This window comes from Xiphias gladius, chromosome 2, assembly GCF_016859285.1.
Source record: "Xiphias gladius isolate SHS-SW01 ecotype Sanya breed wild chromosome 2, ASM1685928v1, whole genome shotgun sequence".
Taxonomy (NCBI): Eukaryota; Metazoa; Chordata; class Actinopteri; order Istiophoriformes; family Xiphiidae; genus Xiphias; species Xiphias gladius.
The window spans coordinates 5796363-5813889 of record NC_053401.1 but is presented as its reverse complement, the minus strand read 5'-3'; the positions used below and the strand labels follow the sequence as shown (position 1 = coordinate 5813889).

Genomic DNA, 17527 nt, shown 5'->3' with positions numbered 1-17527 from the left:
ACGGATTTGGTCCGCTACAGTGACCAGTAACCATGAAGACACAAATTCTGTATCTGATACAGCTGCTTACGTCCTTCCTTTCTGAAATGGTCACAAAATATTTCAGTTCTGAAAGAATGAAACAAGTTCTTTCCCTAGGATATTTTAATCAAGCAGGTTCTAATGTTTTACGTTAGTTTTTAGTTGCAGAGATATAACTGCTGCCTCCTGAACAATCGAAGAATTTACTTTTCTCTTTGCACGTGAATTTTTATTCCACATCTCTTTGGCAACATAGTTGAAAGACAAGATGTTTCTGCACCACACAGCATTTCTCACAATCACCAAAAAGTGCTAAAATGACCCCTCTGCAGCATCCTTGGTTTTATTAAACCAGTGACTCAAGATTTCATGTCAATGATACAATTATATGGTTTATTTTTTTTTGTATTTTGGGAATGGGATATCATTTACAGCCCAGGTAAGCAGAGCCTTTTTTTAACATATATCATTATTTAATCGTAAATGCATAAAAATAACAAGCAAAAGGCTTGTGTTGCTAGAGGACAGGACTGGATTTTTAATATAAGGATTGCGTCTGATTTGCAACATAATCTGTAACAGCACAGTATAACCGGAATCTATCGAAACACATTCTCAAAAAAAGATGGACAAAAGTTGGAAAAAGTTTGCTCCTTGGATATTGCTGTAATTAAACTGCCATTTTCAGTTCATCAGTATTTGATTTGATTCTTACAATCATAACTAGCAGGGCTTAGCAGACGGGGTGGGCTAGAGAGTTATTTTATTACAATCCTTGGCTTATCATCATGAGGTTCAATAAAACTAAAAAAGAAGAAAACAGTCGGTGAACTGAAATGTGATTATCACTTTAGAATGTGGATATTCCATTCAGTTCAATAGCTTAGTTCATAGTGAGAATTCTGATAACAGAAGTGGTCCAATGAATAGTGCGTTTTTCTTCTCTGTTGGCATCATTGTCTAATCTTCTTTTTACCAAAACTCAACATCAGCTGTGAACTAGCGCATCTGAGTCAGAGAGATAGCCCCTCTCCTTTAACAACATCATCACACCCCTCCTCCTCCTCCATGTCACCTTCAACCCATAATCCCTCTCTGGTGTGTCAGCCACCAAAATGTCAGGGGGCCGATTACATGGCGGTGTACATGGCCGAGCCAGTAGCAAGTTCACGGAGGGAGGGGGCGGACAACTGCTCGCTTCTTGTATTACTTTCGGAGTGTCCACGTCAGGTGCTGGACCAATACTGCTGACGTCACAGCTGAACTCACTGGAGGCAGGTGTCGAAGCACCGTCTGCTGGAAATCTCCATCTCTGCCCCTGAATAGATGGAGTTTCAGGTTGATCCACACACCTGCTGGAGGATGCAGCACCATCAGAAAATCTCTCCACATTCCTTTTTCTGATTGGGGCCGACCGTCTCTTTGGTGTATCCAAGTACTGTGCGCTTGACAGTGCCCTTCTGATTTGGCATGATCCCTGTGGTTGATTTCCTGCGTCAGACACGACATTAGACTCGGCAGACTTCTTTGTGCGTGTACTCTTTGGTTGATGAGACTGGCCTCTCGACCTTGTCTGAAACGATAATGAGGGGAATTTGCACACGCTATTTTTCCCGGACAGCTGACTGCAACGGTCAAGGATGCTTGTGGCAGACTGGCATTTTCTTCTTCCTCGTCTCACTGGAGGTGCAGTTGCAGCTGAAATGTCAAATTGTGGGCTCACCTGAAAGATTAAACGTAAAGAAAATAAACAGTGGAGTAGAATTTGAGTCATATAAAAATTACAATAGCTTGCCAGCTAGAACCTACTAAGTGACATGCTCAGGGACTCCTTTGCCGTGAATGGCAATGTTTTCAACCACAGAGCCATGCCCCACCTAAAAAACGCGTTCAGAATGAATGAACTACTCACCCAGGAATTAAGAGCTGGGCTGTCGTCTGCTTGTGTCTCTGGGAAAAATTCTTTGGGGTTGAGTGCTGCTCGGACTTCAGGCACATTTTGGAGTCTGGCTCCACACAAAGGCCGCTCCAGAAACAACAGGGGAGGCTTCTCTGTCTTTGTGGCTTTACGGGGCATTAATGGAAATCATTCCCGAACACCTTTTGGATTAAAAACATCTCTAAAGTAAAAACGTCTCGTTCAAATATTAGACTTTTACTATTTCCAGATCCACACTACTGTTTTCGTTCACAACCCGCTGTAAAACCTTTGAACGTTACGTTTTCATCCGTAGCTACGTGCACAACATTATACTACCCTTGATCTGGTTCTTTGCGTAAGACACATCCATCATTACATGCAATTAATAAATATAAATATGTTAAACGTTAGTTATTCCATTGTCGTTATCTACACTGAACCTTTCGTTTTTCGGTCTTCTTGCTCCCATTTCCCGGTTTCCACCACTGTCGTCTCTGATTGGTTCCATTGTATTCTTTTGTCTACCCGCTATTGGTGCAATTTTATACCACGTGATCAAATTGACGGGGGCAGTACCCACAGCGCCAAAAATTCAAAAACCTTTCTGTACCGACCAGACGGCATGTAAATAACACTAAATGAAAGAATATTACAGATATCATGGAGTCTTTGATTCAGCGTTGAATATGAGTACATTGTTTCAACTACCGGTAACAAACCAGTCAAGCGGAGTTGCCTGAAACAGCGCAATAATATGAAGGTTTGGCCTTATCCTGATTTGCCGTTCGTTACAATAGCGTAGGCGACTAGCCACCTAGCTAACTTAGCTTAGCTTCCAGACACATTTAGCTGACGTTAACGTTAGCTGAGAGAAAGTTGTAACGTTAGCTAGCCTACGCTGGCCTGGTGCAACAGCTATTGTGTTTTATTTTCAGGTTTAACCAGACAAACAGATTTTTCCTGCCTTGTTCCTCAAAGTAATTGTAAAGTTTATTTAGCGGTACGATGATTTTCATTCTTGTGTCAAGGGAATGTCACACTGATCTCAATGTATGTTCTATGATACTGTAATGTTTTCATTACCTTTTCTTCAATTGTACATCGAGATTAAAACCATTTGAATTGTATCCACAATAAGAAAGAAGTCAAGGTCTTCGGCATACCTCATATAAACAATGCAGCGTTTGTTCTAATAAAATTCTAACTCTCTCGTGGATTATCGAGCCAAACTTTTCCTGAGTATACTAATGATTTTTATCACGTTTGAATTAGTCAGATATATAAATCCGTGCCAGCTCTGCATGTTTGTTAGAAAAGTAGCGTTAAACGTTGAAGAAAACAAATCGTCAGCTGCAGACACCTAACGACTGTTGTTCTAGAAGGCGTAAGGGAACATCACCAACTGATACCTGAAAATAGGCTGCTAACAATTGCACGGCTAAAAAAAAAAAGAAAAAATTAACCAAAACACGGACAACGTGGAGCTGAGTTTCACCTTGAGGTCCCTTTTTAACGTTCAGCGTACAGTGTACAGTGTGTTCCGACCGGTATTTGACATGAATTGATTTCTTCGTATCAATCCAAATCGATTGTCGTGGGGAGGAGCGGTTTGAATCCAGTCCAGGTGAACAGTTTGACTAGCTAGCAAGTAACTTGGCGTCGACTTCGTCCCTTCTGCCAGGTAAACGTTAATCCACCGGTTATTCCAGTTAGCACGGTTTTTATCGGTGTGATACACACTATAGTAATGACACAAGTGATCAATGATGAATATTTTATCGAGTGCTTAGCTGGCCTTGGAACAATCTACGCTTTTCAGACTCAACTATTTGTGTTTTTCTTTGTGTTGTTGTTATACAGAATACCAGTAAGCACCAAGGGGCTTTTCAGTGATTTGATGACCATGAGACGGAGCCCAAGGAGACCACTGATCCTCAAAAGAAGAAAGTTGCCTTTTCAGCAAAACGATGCTCCGGCGGCTCAATCGCAAAGCCAGTTTGGTGCACCGGGCTCCAAAGAACCTTCAAAATCGGCTGCGAGTCAGTGCTTCCCCGATGGGATCCGCATTATGAATCACCCTTCCATGCCTGACACTCAGGTGGTTGTCATTCCCAAAGCAGCAGACCTTCAAAGTGTCATTGGGGCCCTCACGGCAAAAGGCAAAGAGTGTGGCGTCCAGGGACCAAACAAGTTCATCCTTCTGAGTGAGAATGGCAGCTGTGACAATAGATCTTTTTGTCAGACTCCTGCTGAAGGAGATGACCTCTCTACAAAGAGTACAGATGGAAATCCAGTGAAAGCAGAAATTATGCACGACTCCCCTGATGCTAAACCTCTCACTGGAATTAAACCATGTAAGGAAATGAGATTTTTTTCAAAGATGATATTTCAAGTAAAAGTGTGGAGTCTTTATGGTTTTTTGTTCCTGTTCAACAGCACTGACTTGGTTAGCTCTCTATAATCTTTCCGTTGTTTAAGCAATAATGTTTTGGTTTTTTTGCTTTTCTTATTAGTGAATAAGGAACTGGAATGCGGTCCTTTAGATGACAGCCTCACCAATATTCAATGGCTGGGCAGAATGAGCACGTGTGCCATCGAACCAGATCCTACCAAGCTGTTGACCAACAAGGAGAACCAAAACCCAAGTTCACAGCCTTTCCAGGTCAGCTGCTCCCTCTTGTTATCTCAGTGTGATTGTTACTTCTGATGTGCAAACAGATTCTTTGTGGGGCGGGAACACTGATCTCAGGCATGTTTCAGCAATGTCCCCTACACACCATCCTTTAACCAGTCTGTCACAAGCGTTATTTATTAAGACCTACATGGTATTCGGACTGCTGAAAACTGTTCTGCTAGATTTAAAAGTAATGGATGATCATGAAGTGAAATTAAAAGATTTGATTGACTGATTGTAGTTTGAGGGTAAGTGCAGACCTACGTGTTTCCACACTTTTAAGATAATAAATCCAATAGTAAACAAACTAGCAGTATCAGCTCAAATGTAAGAAAACTAACATTAGAGAGTTGTGACTTTATGTGAAGTAGTTTGGTGTAAATTACTGAAATAATATGCAGTGTTATAGCTGGGATTAGATTAGTAGAATACAAGGGGGGAGGAGTAGAGCCAAATGTCAATGCATCTTTTAACATCTGTGCAATATTCTATTTATTCTGCAAAAGAAGGTTATTGTATTAGTTTATGTTGACTTCTTTTAACTGTCAGCATAATATTAAAGTCTGCAGTTGCTCAACTTTTGTTAAAAACACCTTCAGTAATATGGACACCTTTTTTTTGCACATCTATAAACCTGACTGAAATCATATTTTACATGCAGAAAATTCAGTCTGTTTAGACTGTTTGGTTTAGACTTAAACCAAACTGATACGGTACATGCACTATATTCAATGCGTCTGTGTCTTTTCTTCTTTTCTTTTTTTACAGGCACACAATACACAAATCGATGCAGAAGCTGTTCAACAACCCATGTCAGAGAGGCCACCATACTCCTACATGGCCATGATCCAGTTTGCTATCAACAGTAGGAAGAACAGAAGGATGACTCTGAAAGAGATTTACGTGTGGATCGAGGACCACTTCCCTTACTTTAGAGAGGTGGCCAAACCGGGATGGAAGGTACTGAAAATATAATGTATAATTTGTTAATTCGTGTGCACATATACTGCAGCAGATGACAGATTAAACCCCTGAGGGATGATCCTTGGAGTATCACTTACTGAGACATGCATTAAAGACTTTTTACTCATTTTATTATTGCAGAATTCCATCCGCCATAACCTCTCTTTGCATGACATGTTCATCCGTGAGACATCGCCAGATGGTAAAATTTCTTTCTGGACCATCCGGCCTGAGGCAAATCGATGCCTCACTCTTGATCAGGTGTACAAGGTGAGCACAACCAACTCCTTTCGCTTTCACGCTTTTCACAAAAGCAATGAAAGTGAATTGTTTTTGTGTATTGTTGTTCTCATCACTGTCATCCACGGTGTTTCGGGGTAAACTTTGTGTCACTTTGGACCTGTTTTGGATTTCATCTTTTTCCAGTATTTATGTCGTTTCATCTCTAACTTCGCATCCCTCTCTACAGCCTGGTTGTGACCCAATGACTGCTCCTGTCCCGGTGCCAATGTTTTTATTTCCCCACCAAGTAAGATTGATTTACCCTTCTCTCAGTTCTCTAGGAACAGTCTTCACCTTTGCAGTCAGGCAGCAGAAAGCAAAGAAGGGACAGAAAAATCGGAAGATTTCAGTTGTCTGTTTGTCAGCAGACCCTTGGCACCAAAGAGTGAAGCTGCAGCTGGTAATCTAAGGTCTAGGGAAGTCTTTTTATGGCAGGAGGACATGGTATGAGCATCAGTGAGGCTAAAGTCACACTGACAGACTTTGTCCAACACTGAATGTGTACACTCATAAATGTATCCATCATTCCTCTGTAAAGTAGGGACAGTCACAAGAGTTCTAACCTTGACTATCCTCCATTCTAGCCTGCCATACCTTTTTAAAACGATGCAAAAGAACTTAAGCCTTGTGCCGTTTCAGAGGTTGTCACAAAAGTGTAGTCAGGAATGAGAAAGCACAACAAGGCTACTAAGGCAGTGTACTTTATTTTATACTAACCTTATTTTTTCACAGCAACAAAAGAGGATGCTTCCTGATGCAAGAAAGACATCAGCTGGCTCTGGTGAGTTAACAGAGATGGAAGGACTTTGATAGAGTTAAATGAGAAGAGGGGAAAAGCAGTGTGAAGGTGGCAAATGGATAGCAATGTCAGAAATTGATATTAGTTGGAAAATTGGTCATTAAGATGCCCTCCTCTGAGTTGCTGCCGTCTTTTCTATGTTCAGAGAGAAGGATGAAGCCTCTTCTCCCTCGTACGGATTCCTACTTGGTCCCTATCCAGCTCCCCGTCACCTCCTCTGTCTACCTGCCGTCCGCACCGGCCCTGTTTCCCCCCTCTTGCTCGCAGCAGAAACGAAACATTTCACGAGGAGCCAAGAGAGTCCGGATAGCTCCTAAGGTAAAGACTGACACGCACTGCAGAATTATGGCCAAATCCAAACAAACACCTTTGAGGTATTACATTTCATAAGTACATTTTAAATATCTCAGCATGTATAGTCTTGATTAGAAAGCAAATATTGATTAGGGAGGGGTAGATTTCTTATTTACGTGTTGGCGTGTGTGTGAAGGACGCAGTCCCTGTTTGAATTGTTAAGTGCGTGGTTGTATGTTTGACAGGTGACACAAAGCGATGCTCCAGCTGTGGCAGTGTATCCTCAGACGGACAAAGACCATACGGTGGAGATAAAGGAAGAGCCTGTATGTCTTCCGATTAAATGCGAGACTCCTAAAGCCCTTCCAAAGAGACAAACCAGCAGCTCTAGGCGTAAACAGCGCCTGGTTCTCTCTCTGCATGAGGAGCCTGTCCTCCTCTGTCCCGATAATACTTTCTTTGACTCTGGCGTAGCCTCCGACGCTTCGACTTTCCCCGACATGCAAGATACTGAGCTGGATGACCACCGGCATGAGCAGCACAGCCCTGACCGGGAGTTCTCCTTCAAGACCCCCATAAAAAGTAGCAGCCACCTGAGCTCCTCCACCCCCAGCAAGCCCCCCTCCAATGTCTTAGCCGAGCCCTGGAAAGTGACCCCTGTGGGAAAAGGGAGCCAAAATGTTCTGGACTTCAGCCCCATTCGCACACCGGGTGGTCCCGCTCTCACCCCACGGCACGACTACACCCCGTTCAGCTTCAACAGCACCCCCTTTAAAGACCTGCCTCTGTTTAGCTCCCCCAGAGAGCTGCTCACATCTGCTCCCCCGAGAACGGCCGGACCAACAGACTCTCCCATGGACTGCTTCCGAAGCAGCTGCTCCAGAGAGCTGCTCCAGGCGGGAGGTGCCACACCCGCTAACCGCTCAATCACAGAAGGACTTGTCCTTGACACCATGAACGACAGCCTGAGCAAAATATTAGTGGACATTAGCTTCTCTGGTCTGGATGACGAGGACCTAGGTATGGCTAACATCAGCTGGTCCGAGTTCATCCCCCAGTTTAAGTAGCCAGAGGGCCAAAACACATATTTTATTTACATGGCAGTTTCATATGTTTTCCAAAACACTATGGGCAGGGAAGCCCAAACAGAAAGCAGCAAAGCAGGTGCAAAAACGTCGAAAAAAGGACCAGTCTTTGAAAAAACACCAAAAACAGTGTAAATTGTCATATTTGGAGAAGGTTTACTAGGGCTACAACAACAGGGTTAAAAGGAACATTTGTCAGAGTGAAACACCGAAGACACCAAATACAAGTACATGTAGATAACATCAACAAGAATATGAAACATTCTTAGAACTACTTTAACTTTTTTTTTATGCGAATTAAAGTTAATTGGCTTGGAGATAAGTATTAAATGAACTGATTTGTATATGAATTAAAGGTAGAATCCATAATGTTTTATAGTTTAATACATTTTTCTATTCATCTGGTGGAATCTGGTAGAGCACCAGAAAAAAAAATAATAATAAATTTTTACCGGGGTTGTCTGGTTGACTCTGCAAATTTCATCTCGTTTTATCACTTCTCTAGTATATGCCTATTACCTGACTGGTTGATATTTTCACTGCGTAAAAACACCAAAGTCACACTTAACTGAAGCAACACTAGGTGCTGTCATCTTTCCTTTAGTTTCAACGTGCTTAAATTTAGGAGTTGCAGCTTTAATATAAAAGGATGTAACCTTCAATTTGGTTGTTTTAGTCGTTCATTTGAACCTTTTTAATACCTCTAACGTTCAAGTACCTGCCAAAATGTTTAGCCTGTTTTTAAGACCGTTTGAGTTTGCTTTCTTTTGCATCTGCTCTACTTTCTTTGGATGTTTCTGGCTGCCGTTGGAAATTAAGTAACTTTTTGTTTGTGTTTTTTTGTTTGTTTTTTTTTTAAATGACAGGGACACTTTAATTTTAATAACCAGGTCAAATTAGCAAGCTGCTCACTTGTCATTTCTTACATTGGATGTTGTGTTTTTTTCTCCACCTCTGGATTACTTTTTCATTGGTTGCGTTACTCATTAACTGCCTCAATGTCACTCTGATTCTGTCTGTATCACTTAACACATGGTCCTTGGTTTCTTTTATCATCTATCCTACCTGTCATATCCATCTGTACTCCAGAAGGATTCGCTAGAGAAGAGAAGTATGTCTACGTGTATATGTATATTGATTTGCACATTTTAATATATAATTTAGCTTTTTACATTTGTAAATGGGAAGACATTATATTGCCTGATCAGCAAATGAGATGCTTCTGTCATCTTCCTGGAATCAACTTTTAGACTTTTAGATTGTGATGCAGGATCGTTAGCAATAAAAAAAAAAATTGCAAAGTAATAAAAATAGCACTAACAGCAATAGGATTGTATCTGTATGTTTATTGTAAAACTCTCTTCATTACTTCACTTTAAAGGTCCTCGTAGTAATTGTTCTTCAGTATTCCAGTATCAACTTCGGGGCACTTTGTGAGTGGGACATTTTGCATGCCGTGACTTTCTGTCACTACCATGTTTTACATCATCTTTTGGAACAAAATGTTTAATATTTTGTATCTACCTAGCACAGATTGTATTTGTTTGCAATAAGAGTATATACTAAGCGCAAAGAGGAAAATAGGGAAGAATTGGTTCCAAGCAGGACACTTTTTGCCACACCCTCTTTGAAGGGGACCTACTTTTGAAGATGCCACAAAATAATGTATGGCTTCAGGTGTGTTAGCATGTGTTTTTTTTTATATGTGAGAGTTTTTACATTGCAGTAACTTGATCTGTTTAAAATTGCTGCTGAACGGCATACAGGAGTGGAATGTTGTGGTTTCTGGCCGACAGCTTTCACAGCCTGTGCCTAGTACTGTACAATAAAACCGTTGGTGTTGGTGCCTCATACAGCGTGAAGCGCTTTTATTCAGTCATTTAGGACCATAAATAAACTTTGATATGCCTTGATCAGCTCACATTTAATCAATGTAAATATAACCTTGCATGTGCTACAGTGCAGTAGTGTTGAAACCCTTGTACAGTGTTCTGTATCTAGAACAGCTACACAGCATGTCTGCCTATTTTTATTTCTATTTAAATACTTATATATATTTTTTTTAAATGTATAGATTGCCTGTGATTCAAAAATTAGTACTGGTTCTTACAAAACTTGAGCAATAACAATGGAGTAAAGTACAGCACCTCTTATTCCACCACTAAACTGTCCAACATCAGCAATTTACCTTCTAATTCAGTCTTAAAATCCCATTTTCTGTGTAAAATTCTGCGAGAGAAGTCAGATACTCCGCCTGTTTCCAGCATACTACGCTTGTTAACAAAAAAGGTTCTAGGACTTGTTAAGGTGGTATTCTGGATGTCCGTCAACAGGAAGTGGGATGTCTTCAGTATGTCTTGACTTCCTGTTGAGCCACCTCAAGAAGGATCTGCAGCTGCTTGCTGCAGTGGTCTGGAAATGTGGTGGAGAGTCAGAATTATGCAAGAGCTGAGAAGGCTTTTCATACTTGCCTTTCTTACCCCTGGTCTGACCCAAACCCTTGGCTCTGGAGGCCAAGAGCCTTAGGTGGAAATAATAGCCCATTGTATTGTCTGCACTATATTTACTGCATGTTTACATTTGGAGCAGATTTTCAATAAGGTCTGTAGTTTTGTCTACGTGTTTTGTCTTTAAATGTGAAGCAGTTCTAAACCTGACCCCTAACAGAGTCTTTGTCCCATTATAAGTTTAGTGCGAGAAGCGTATTTCCTTCTCAGTGTTATAAACAGACTTGTCCATGCTCTACAAGCATGTGACTTCTCAATTTCACTCATTTAGTTCTTTGGGAAGGTCAGCTTTGTTCCAAAATGAGCATGTATATTGAATCATTTAATTTAAGCTCCAGTCTTCACCAATACTTCTTTCAATATCAATTCTTTTTTTCTTTACAAATCTTCGCAGCAATGACAACTTGGCAGATCCCGGTATGACTTACTGAAGATGCGTCTCCACCTCTGGGGCAAGCGGAAGCGGTGGACGGTCACATAGTAAACTGGGACTCCGGTCAGCGTGAGGGCGCAGCTTCGCCCTGTATTCCAGGGGTCTGAATACAGAGACAGACCCACGATGAAGAAACAAACCACTGTGAAGGTGACCGCGATGGCCAAGGGCACCTTTGGGTTATTGAAAGGAGCAAAATATGACAGTGCTTGGGTCAGGGTATTGTACAGAAGGACAAAAAAAATGCAAAAAATACGTTTTGCAATTTAGCACAATAACTACAGACACTCTTACCTTGAAAGGTCTTGGGTGGAGAGGGAAGCGATACCGATGGATGAGCATCCCCAAGGTTGCCAAGGCGATGAAGAACCAGCGAGCAAAGGAGGCAAAACTGATGAGCTGGTAGATCTCCCCAGTGATTAACATCAACACCACCAAGGGGTACTGGAGACAGACAATACAGCTACAACGACATATCCACACTCAGTCTACTTCTGTTGTGACTGTTGTATATGGTGATGTAGTGGTTAGTAAAGCAACTCTTTATTTCTATCACGTATTTGGGTACCACTACTTTACCAGTAACAGCACGGCCGGCAAAGGTGTTTGTCTGCGGATGTGAATCATGGAAAAGATTGGCGGCCAGTGGCCCTCCCTGGCCCCCACAAACAGCATCCTGCAACCCAGCGAGCAAGTAAGATTTGCAACCAGTCTGTTAGCCCCTTTGTATTCAAGCGCACACATTAAGGCCAGGAATAATCTTTCCGCACCCCGGTTACCTGGGTGATCCAAAGAAGCCCCCGTTAAGGGCTCCAAGGCACGACAGGGCCACAAGAATCGGAATCACAGAGGCGAATCCCTGGAGAGCACGGTTGGCGAACGTCTGCAGAGACACAGACACGGGGATCAGACCAACACTCCAGCGCACAACAGTAGATCTATTTCCTCCAATTTTGCCCCTTTTGATTCCCGAGTACTCCTCAGCGTAGCACTGACCATGGCCACGGCATCAGACAGCAGGAGCTCCGCAGGGGTCATCACGGTGTAGTAGGCCACATTAACAAGCACATAGAAGACTGTCACTGTCACCATGGAGCAGATTATTGCCAGTGGGATGTTTCTGACAAGAGAGGATACACGCGGAGCGATATAACGGTACTTTCAAGGCGACATGGCTTTTAAAAACTGATTGGCTGGAGAGCTGATGTCAAATGTAAAATACCTATTTGGGTTAATGACCTCTTCTGTGACAAAGTTCAGATAAAACCTGAGGGAGAAAGGAAAAGCCCGGACACATAGAGTTCTGACTGTTGTGTCTATTTACCAGCAAATCATCAGTTCTCAATGAATGTTACTATGTATGTCGGTATTTTGTCTGATTGTAATTCGTTGTTGTTTATATTATTATTGGTTAATGAACTGTATAAATCTGTGAAAAAGGGTTCCATATGTGGTCAAAGTAAACAATCAAGCCTTTTAAATTTGCTCTAGCGCTCATACTACAGTAGGCCGTCTTTTTTTACCATCCACCGTAGGCATATAGACCATTATAGAAGGCCAATGGCAACCTATCCAGCGTTAATGAGTCAACCTCAAAGCCATTCTGGAAATTTTCTGTCTTCCCTGGAAACAAAAGACATACAGAGAGAGAGAGAGGGAGTAGCTGAGCATTATCAACAAACGAAAGCCATTTGACGGGAGCTAACAGTTCAAAAGCCGACTGTACCCTCAGCGGTAACGATTACATCCTCTCACCTTTGGCCAATGCGATGACGCCAGGGGTTATGATGAGGACCAGGGCAAAGATCTTGATGAAGGTCAAGGTGATCTGAGTGCGAGATGCCAAGGTCACACTCCAGCAGTTGACTGCCACGACAAATGCTACGCAGAACCAAAGACAAACAACTGGTAAAGGAAAAATGCATGGATCTCTACCTCGCACCACACGGACACATGGGGTGGTATAATGGTGTTTTTGGCTACAAGGAGGAGGTATAAAACCACTCACTCACTCCGAGGATGCTGACTAGTTTGATTAGCACCGTGGGAGCAGCACAAGGTGCAAAGAACGGCTCCACCACATAGCGGCCGAAAGCCAGGGACACATAGGAAGCCACAGCCGGCCTGGAGGTGGAAACTGAGTTTGCTGCGTTTCGCGATTTGATATGAGGTCAATTTTCTCTTCGTGGTGTCCAAAGCAAAAACCCACCTGATGAATAGGTACTCCACCCAGAGTCGTAAGAAGGCAGGCAGCGGCCCCAGTGTCTCCAGTAGATAAATGTAGTGGCCCCCTGATTTTGTAAAGCTGGTGCCCAGCTCTGCATAGCACAAAGCCCCTAATGGAGCAATGGACAAAAGAGCAGAGTTTTGGATAAAAAAAATAAGAACATATGAAGTTGCATTAAAGCAGTTTCAAGTGTGACAGTTCTTTGACTATTAGTTAGTTTGTTAACATACTTATGATTTGATGTATATCTGCTCAAGTAATTATTTTTGCATATATACATATATATTTGCACAAATGCTTTCACAACTCATGTTCTGTATATAGTCTCACGTGTCGTATATTATGATTATAGCTATTGATTCTATTTGTTATTTCATTTTTCCTGCTCTGCTGCAACATGAATCTTCCCCTTATCCTACCTCATATGATGCCGCTGATTAGATTAAATTTCTTATAGTCGAGCTCATGAATGCACTGAAGAAAAAGGTCAAGTTTAATCAAGTCAAGTCAAGTTTAATGTTGAACGAGTGATTCTGTCAACTGAATAATTATACAGTTTTCAGGGGTTAGTAATAATCCGTTAATTAATTCATGCATTTAAAAACAATTTATAAAAACGTATATGATGCTATCAAAAAACCATTTGTAGAAGTGTTTGAAAATGATCACCGAATGTGATGATTAATCGTTTTAATTTAATTTAATTATTATTCTGCTCTAAACAGATGAGCAAAATACTTTTTGTCCTACTCCTCGCTCAGCACAGAAATGCTTGATAAAGAACAACATGAAATACGGTTATCGTGAGAGACTATAGATAAATTATACCACGAAGTCTCTTACCAAACAAGGAGAGGACTCCACATAGCGCCCACACCAGCAGGGAGAGCCCCACGCTCCCACTGTTCATCAGCACTCCCTTGGGTGCGATGAAGATGCCGCTGCCCACCACGGTCCCGATGACCAAGGACACGGCAGGCAGCAGACCTATCTCTCTCCGAAGGTGCACCACCTCCTCTTCTATCTTCTCTTTCTTGCCGCCCTCCTCTTTCTTCACCTGCGTCCCGTCCATTCCTGTGCGACTGTGAGCGCCGCTTGGACCCTTCGGACTGACCAACACTCTGAATGAGTCTCCCCTCATTCCTCCGCCTGTTTGAAGAGTCTGCCTTAAATTTTAGGTGCGCAAAATGTAGTTCTTACCTCCTCTTTTGTCTGCTTTCGAGAGCGCCGTCACAACCACGGTAGGATCCTTGAGCAGCCCTCCGCTTTATGCGTCCTGGTTGACGGAAGTTTTGTGACGGTGCAAGGAGCTGTCGTGGGAAGAGACAACACTTGCCAAAACATGGCCCCTTCTCCCTTGAACTTGTTCTACATATTTTTCTTCCCTCATTGGTTGTCGCCCCACCCACTCAGCCTGAGCAGGGAACAAAGCCAGTACTCTTGCAGGCCTCAGCAACTAATCGTGGCAGTTTAAAGGCTTGACATGCTCCTGCACGGTAAAGTCTGTATGTGTGCATGAGCTGTTACGCTCGTGTGCAAGCGTGACAGAGGCCTCGCGGGTGAAGGGGGGAAAGGGTCAGGGTGTTGTAGATGCAGCTGCACAGACTGCGGGAGGGCTACTTTCGACTGCAACGGACATCTTCATCTTGTCCCCTCTTGTCCCTCTGTTTTACAATATGTGAATGGTTCGATGTTGAATTCCTTTATTTCAGCAAGTCCTTCTCTCAGCTTTCGAACACATGTGGCTTTTTTTTTGGCGCAAAAGAAAGTAATATTTCTGCCAAGACCAAACAGGCCTCCGAACAGCAGGCAACAGAAAACAAAAAAAATTGCGGAGGCCACTCTATTAGCTTGTTTTCCCTCATTTTCACTTGACTGACCACTGTATTGATGTCAGTTTCGCTCCATCAGCGATAGCTCCGCTTGTTAAAATTCCTCCGCGCACAGTACATACCGAGATGTTCCTCCGGGAAAGATGTATGTTGTGTGAACGATTGCCTCTGCGGCGCACATAACGGGGTAACGTATACACATCTGACATATTTCCATTTGATTGAAGGATGCAGTTGTAAAAACACATGGTGTCTTGGGTTTGAACGTTTTATTCAATGTAAACATTATATAGCCTCAATGAAAATTTGGAATAGGCTGATGATTTCAATAACCTTAAAGAGATTTAAAGGAGAATATCTTAGAAAGAGTTGAATGATGGGGACTCATTCCATAATAAAGAAAAGTAGATGATAAAGTTACACTTACAAAGTTAAATCAGCATCTGTATGAGACTACATAAAGTTGTACAGATGTTCATGTTACTGTGTCCACATCGAGTGAAATCGTAGCTGTTACTACTGGAATGTTCCACTTCCTCCGGCCAGCAGACGGAACTTTTAATTGATAAATTAAAATTGATAAATGATTTCCATACTCACGCTGCACTTTTTTTTTCATTCCAGAAGATGGCGATGTCATCTCACACCAGGCATCTATTACCACAGCGCTTCAAGCGCTGGTTGATCCTTTGTCTTTACCCGGGTTTTAACAGCAGAGTGCGAGAGTTCAATCCATATCAGGTCTGAAACTGGTTGCTAACGTCGGTTCATAATCTCCACCAACCCAGGACACGCGAGCCCAACTCCCCTCCGCTGTTTTGCACCGGACCCCCCAAGATCCCTGCCCAGTCAAGTGCAGGCCAAACCCGCCTCAAACGCTCGCCCCAAACCTTTTCTCCCATCTCACAAGGAGCAAAATATAAAGGGAATATGCCCTGACATTTCCCATGAGCCCCTCACTGGGGGGGTCCCTGAGGTTTTTCCATTCCGTAAACCAACTGTTGTCAAAGTAAGGTTTCAGGACGTAAAAGTAAATGGGGGCTTCCCAGCAAAATGAGGTTTCATTATGATTTAACATGATTTCCCTCACTAGATACGCCAATTAGAAAAAGTATAGGAATGACCATGTTGATTGCAGGATTTACTGTCAGCACGCTTTTCATACAAATACATTTAAATGTTAACAACAGCCAAAAATCTTAACATATGGCTCTGATTAAAATGGAATCTTTGGGGATCTGGATCTGGCGTGACGGGCAAACATGTTATACACCTTGTTGGGAATCTATAATAAAAAGAAAACACACTCAAATATTTATCTCTCTCCTTACGGATGATCCCTTCTTGTGGTAAACATGGAGCGAAAAGCCGTCCTTCATACTGCCCTCATGGAGACATCGCCCCTGGCAACCGGGGCTTTGCATTCATGGAACAAGTCTGGGCATCTTGAATCCCCAAAATACAAGCCCTATTATCACATATAATATGTGTGTGTGTGTGTGTGTGTGTGTGTGTGTGTGTGTGTGCGCGCCCCCCCCCCCCCACCTTCCTGGGAATTATTTAACCCTCACAAACAAACCCACGCAGTGAGCACACACCCGTACGTACACCGTGCATGCGCACACGATCAGCACTCATGAGCATTCAGTGATATGGAAACAGGAGAAACAGACGCTCACGAAATGCACTCACGCGCATCAGGTGTTGCTGTCTTAGCAGGGCAGAGTAAACAAGCTCCGTCCCTTTGCAGAGAAAAGACAAGGGGTCTCATTTGGATGGGTGCAGCAAGGCCATTTCAATCAGTCATACATACCGACAGATATTTCTTTGTAATTCACGGCCGTTCCCTGTTAAATCTGTTTTGCATGCCATTCTCTACACCAGTATTCGGTTCGCTTTAATTGTTTGCCCCTGAACCCCTCCGAGACAGTTCGGAAGAGGTTTTGGCTGCGACAGTCAGTGAGCGAGCACACCGAGGAAGGAATATAATTTTTTTTTTAAATGAATAAAAACATGATCATCAATAACCTGCTTTGGGGCTCTGGGGCTAAAATAGGATTCCTGGGACCTTATCAAACTCTAGATCTCCCCCATCTAAATATTGTAAAGTATTTCTGTGGTGAAATATTACACAGCCATGGGTTTGTCGTGTGGTACTTTGTGATGTGTTGTCTGGATTTGAGACGGCCAGTAACCGATGGTTTTCGTGGATCAAAATCTGATGAAGTCAAATCTTCCAAAACCTCAAGGCGAGATTTGAATCGACCGTCAGGAGGCGCAGACATGGACGCTGCTTTTAGCTTTTCAGCTCACGCCTGACAGCCCATCTGCTATTGCGCCGACTCTGGCACACCCCACACGCACACACTGCACCTTCCAGGGTGTTTCGACCAGGAATTGTGTAGGGTGCGTGGAACACGATCATCGCACTAGATGACGTGCGTTACACATGACGGATGGGGGGGGATGGGGGATGCTACATGGATAAA

General features: G+C 42.8%; 3 protein-coding genes across 5 annotated transcripts; 1 reads left to right on the top strand and 2 right to left on the bottom strand.

Moving 5' to 3' along the window:
* Positions 1–147: 147 nt before the first annotated feature.
* rhno1 (RAD9-HUS1-RAD1 interacting nuclear orphan 1) lies at positions 148–3311 on the bottom strand. 2 transcript variants are annotated; one of them, XM_040149467.1, is made up of 3 exons: positions 3026–3311; positions 1934–2121; positions 148–1744 (listed from the first exon to the last, which is right to left on the bottom strand). In XM_040149467.1, exons 2-3 carry the CDS (start codon positions 2096–2098, stop codon positions 1010–1012), a joined length of 900 nt encoding a protein of 299 aa, XP_040005401.1. In that variant the 5' UTR covers positions 2099–2121; positions 3026–3311; the 3' UTR covers positions 148–1009. The 2 variants fall into 2 exon arrangements, with proteins under 2 accessions (XP_040005401.1, XP_040005393.1); XM_040149459.1 differs by lacking the exon at positions 3026–3311 and adding an exon at positions 2383–2450.
* On the top strand, positions 2507–9917 carry foxm1 (forkhead box M1). 2 transcript variants are annotated; one of them, XM_040149438.1, is made up of 9 exons: positions 2507–2702; positions 3803–4296; positions 4456–4604; positions 5385–5576; positions 5721–5849; positions 6049–6108; positions 6594–6642; positions 6806–6978; positions 7200–9917. In XM_040149438.1, exons 2-9 carry the CDS (start codon positions 3840–3842, stop codon positions 8019–8021), a joined length of 2031 nt encoding a protein of 676 aa, XP_040005372.1. In that variant the 5' UTR covers positions 2507–2702; positions 3803–3839; the 3' UTR covers positions 8022–9917. The 2 variants fall into 2 exon arrangements, with proteins under 2 accessions (XP_040005372.1, XP_040005380.1); XM_040149446.1 differs by lacking the exon at positions 2507–2702 and having other exon boundaries at positions 4155–4296; positions 4464–4604.
* A 469-nt stretch (positions 9918–10386) lies between these two features.
* si:ch73-352p4.8 (cystine/glutamate transporter) lies at positions 10387–14528 on the bottom strand. The gene is made up of 13 exons (XM_040148764.1): positions 14407–14528; positions 14050–14315; positions 13189–13315; positions 12988–13103; positions 12735–12860; positions 12503–12602; positions 12202–12246; positions 11976–12099; positions 11759–11862; positions 11559–11655; positions 11274–11423; positions 10975–11152; positions 10387–10451 (listed from the first exon to the last, which is right to left on the bottom strand). Exons 2-13 carry the CDS (start codon positions 14276–14278, stop codon positions 10387–10389), a joined length of 1461 nt encoding a protein of 486 aa, XP_040004698.1. The 5' UTR covers positions 14279–14315; positions 14407–14528.
* Between the last annotated feature and the right edge of the window lie 2999 nt (positions 14529–17527).

Coding starts and splice junctions, on each gene's coding strand:
- rhno1 (XM_040149467.1), bottom strand. CDS start 2,098: ATGCCCCGTAAAGCCACAAAGACAGAGAAGCCTCCCCTGTTGTTTCTG. Junction 1,745..1,933: donor GCCCAGCTCTTAATTCCTGG/GTGAGTAGTTCA, acceptor TTAATCTTTCAG/GTGAGCCCACAATTTGACAT.
- foxm1 (XM_040149438.1), top strand. CDS start 3,840: ATGACCATGAGACGGAGCCCAAGGAGACCACTGATCCTCAAAAGAAGA. Junction 5,577..5,720: donor TGGCCAAACCGGGATGGAAG/GTACTGAAAATA, acceptor TTATTATTGCAG/AATTCCATCCGCCATAACCT. Junction 6,643..6,805: donor AAAGACATCAGCTGGCTCTG/GTGAGTTAACAG, acceptor TTCTATGTTCAG/AGAGAAGGATGAAGCCTCTT.
- si:ch73-352p4.8 (XM_040148764.1), bottom strand. CDS start 14,278: ATGGACGGGACGCAGGTGAAGAAAGAGGAGGGCGGCAAGAAAGAGAAG. Junction 12,247..12,502: donor CTATATGCCTACGGTGGATG/GTAAAAAAAGAC, acceptor TTTCTCCCTCAG/GTTTTATCTGAACTTTGTCA. Junction 11,424..11,558: donor TGCCGGCCGTGCTGTTACTG/GTAAAGTAGTGG, acceptor GTCTGTCTCCAG/TACCCCTTGGTGGTGTTGAT.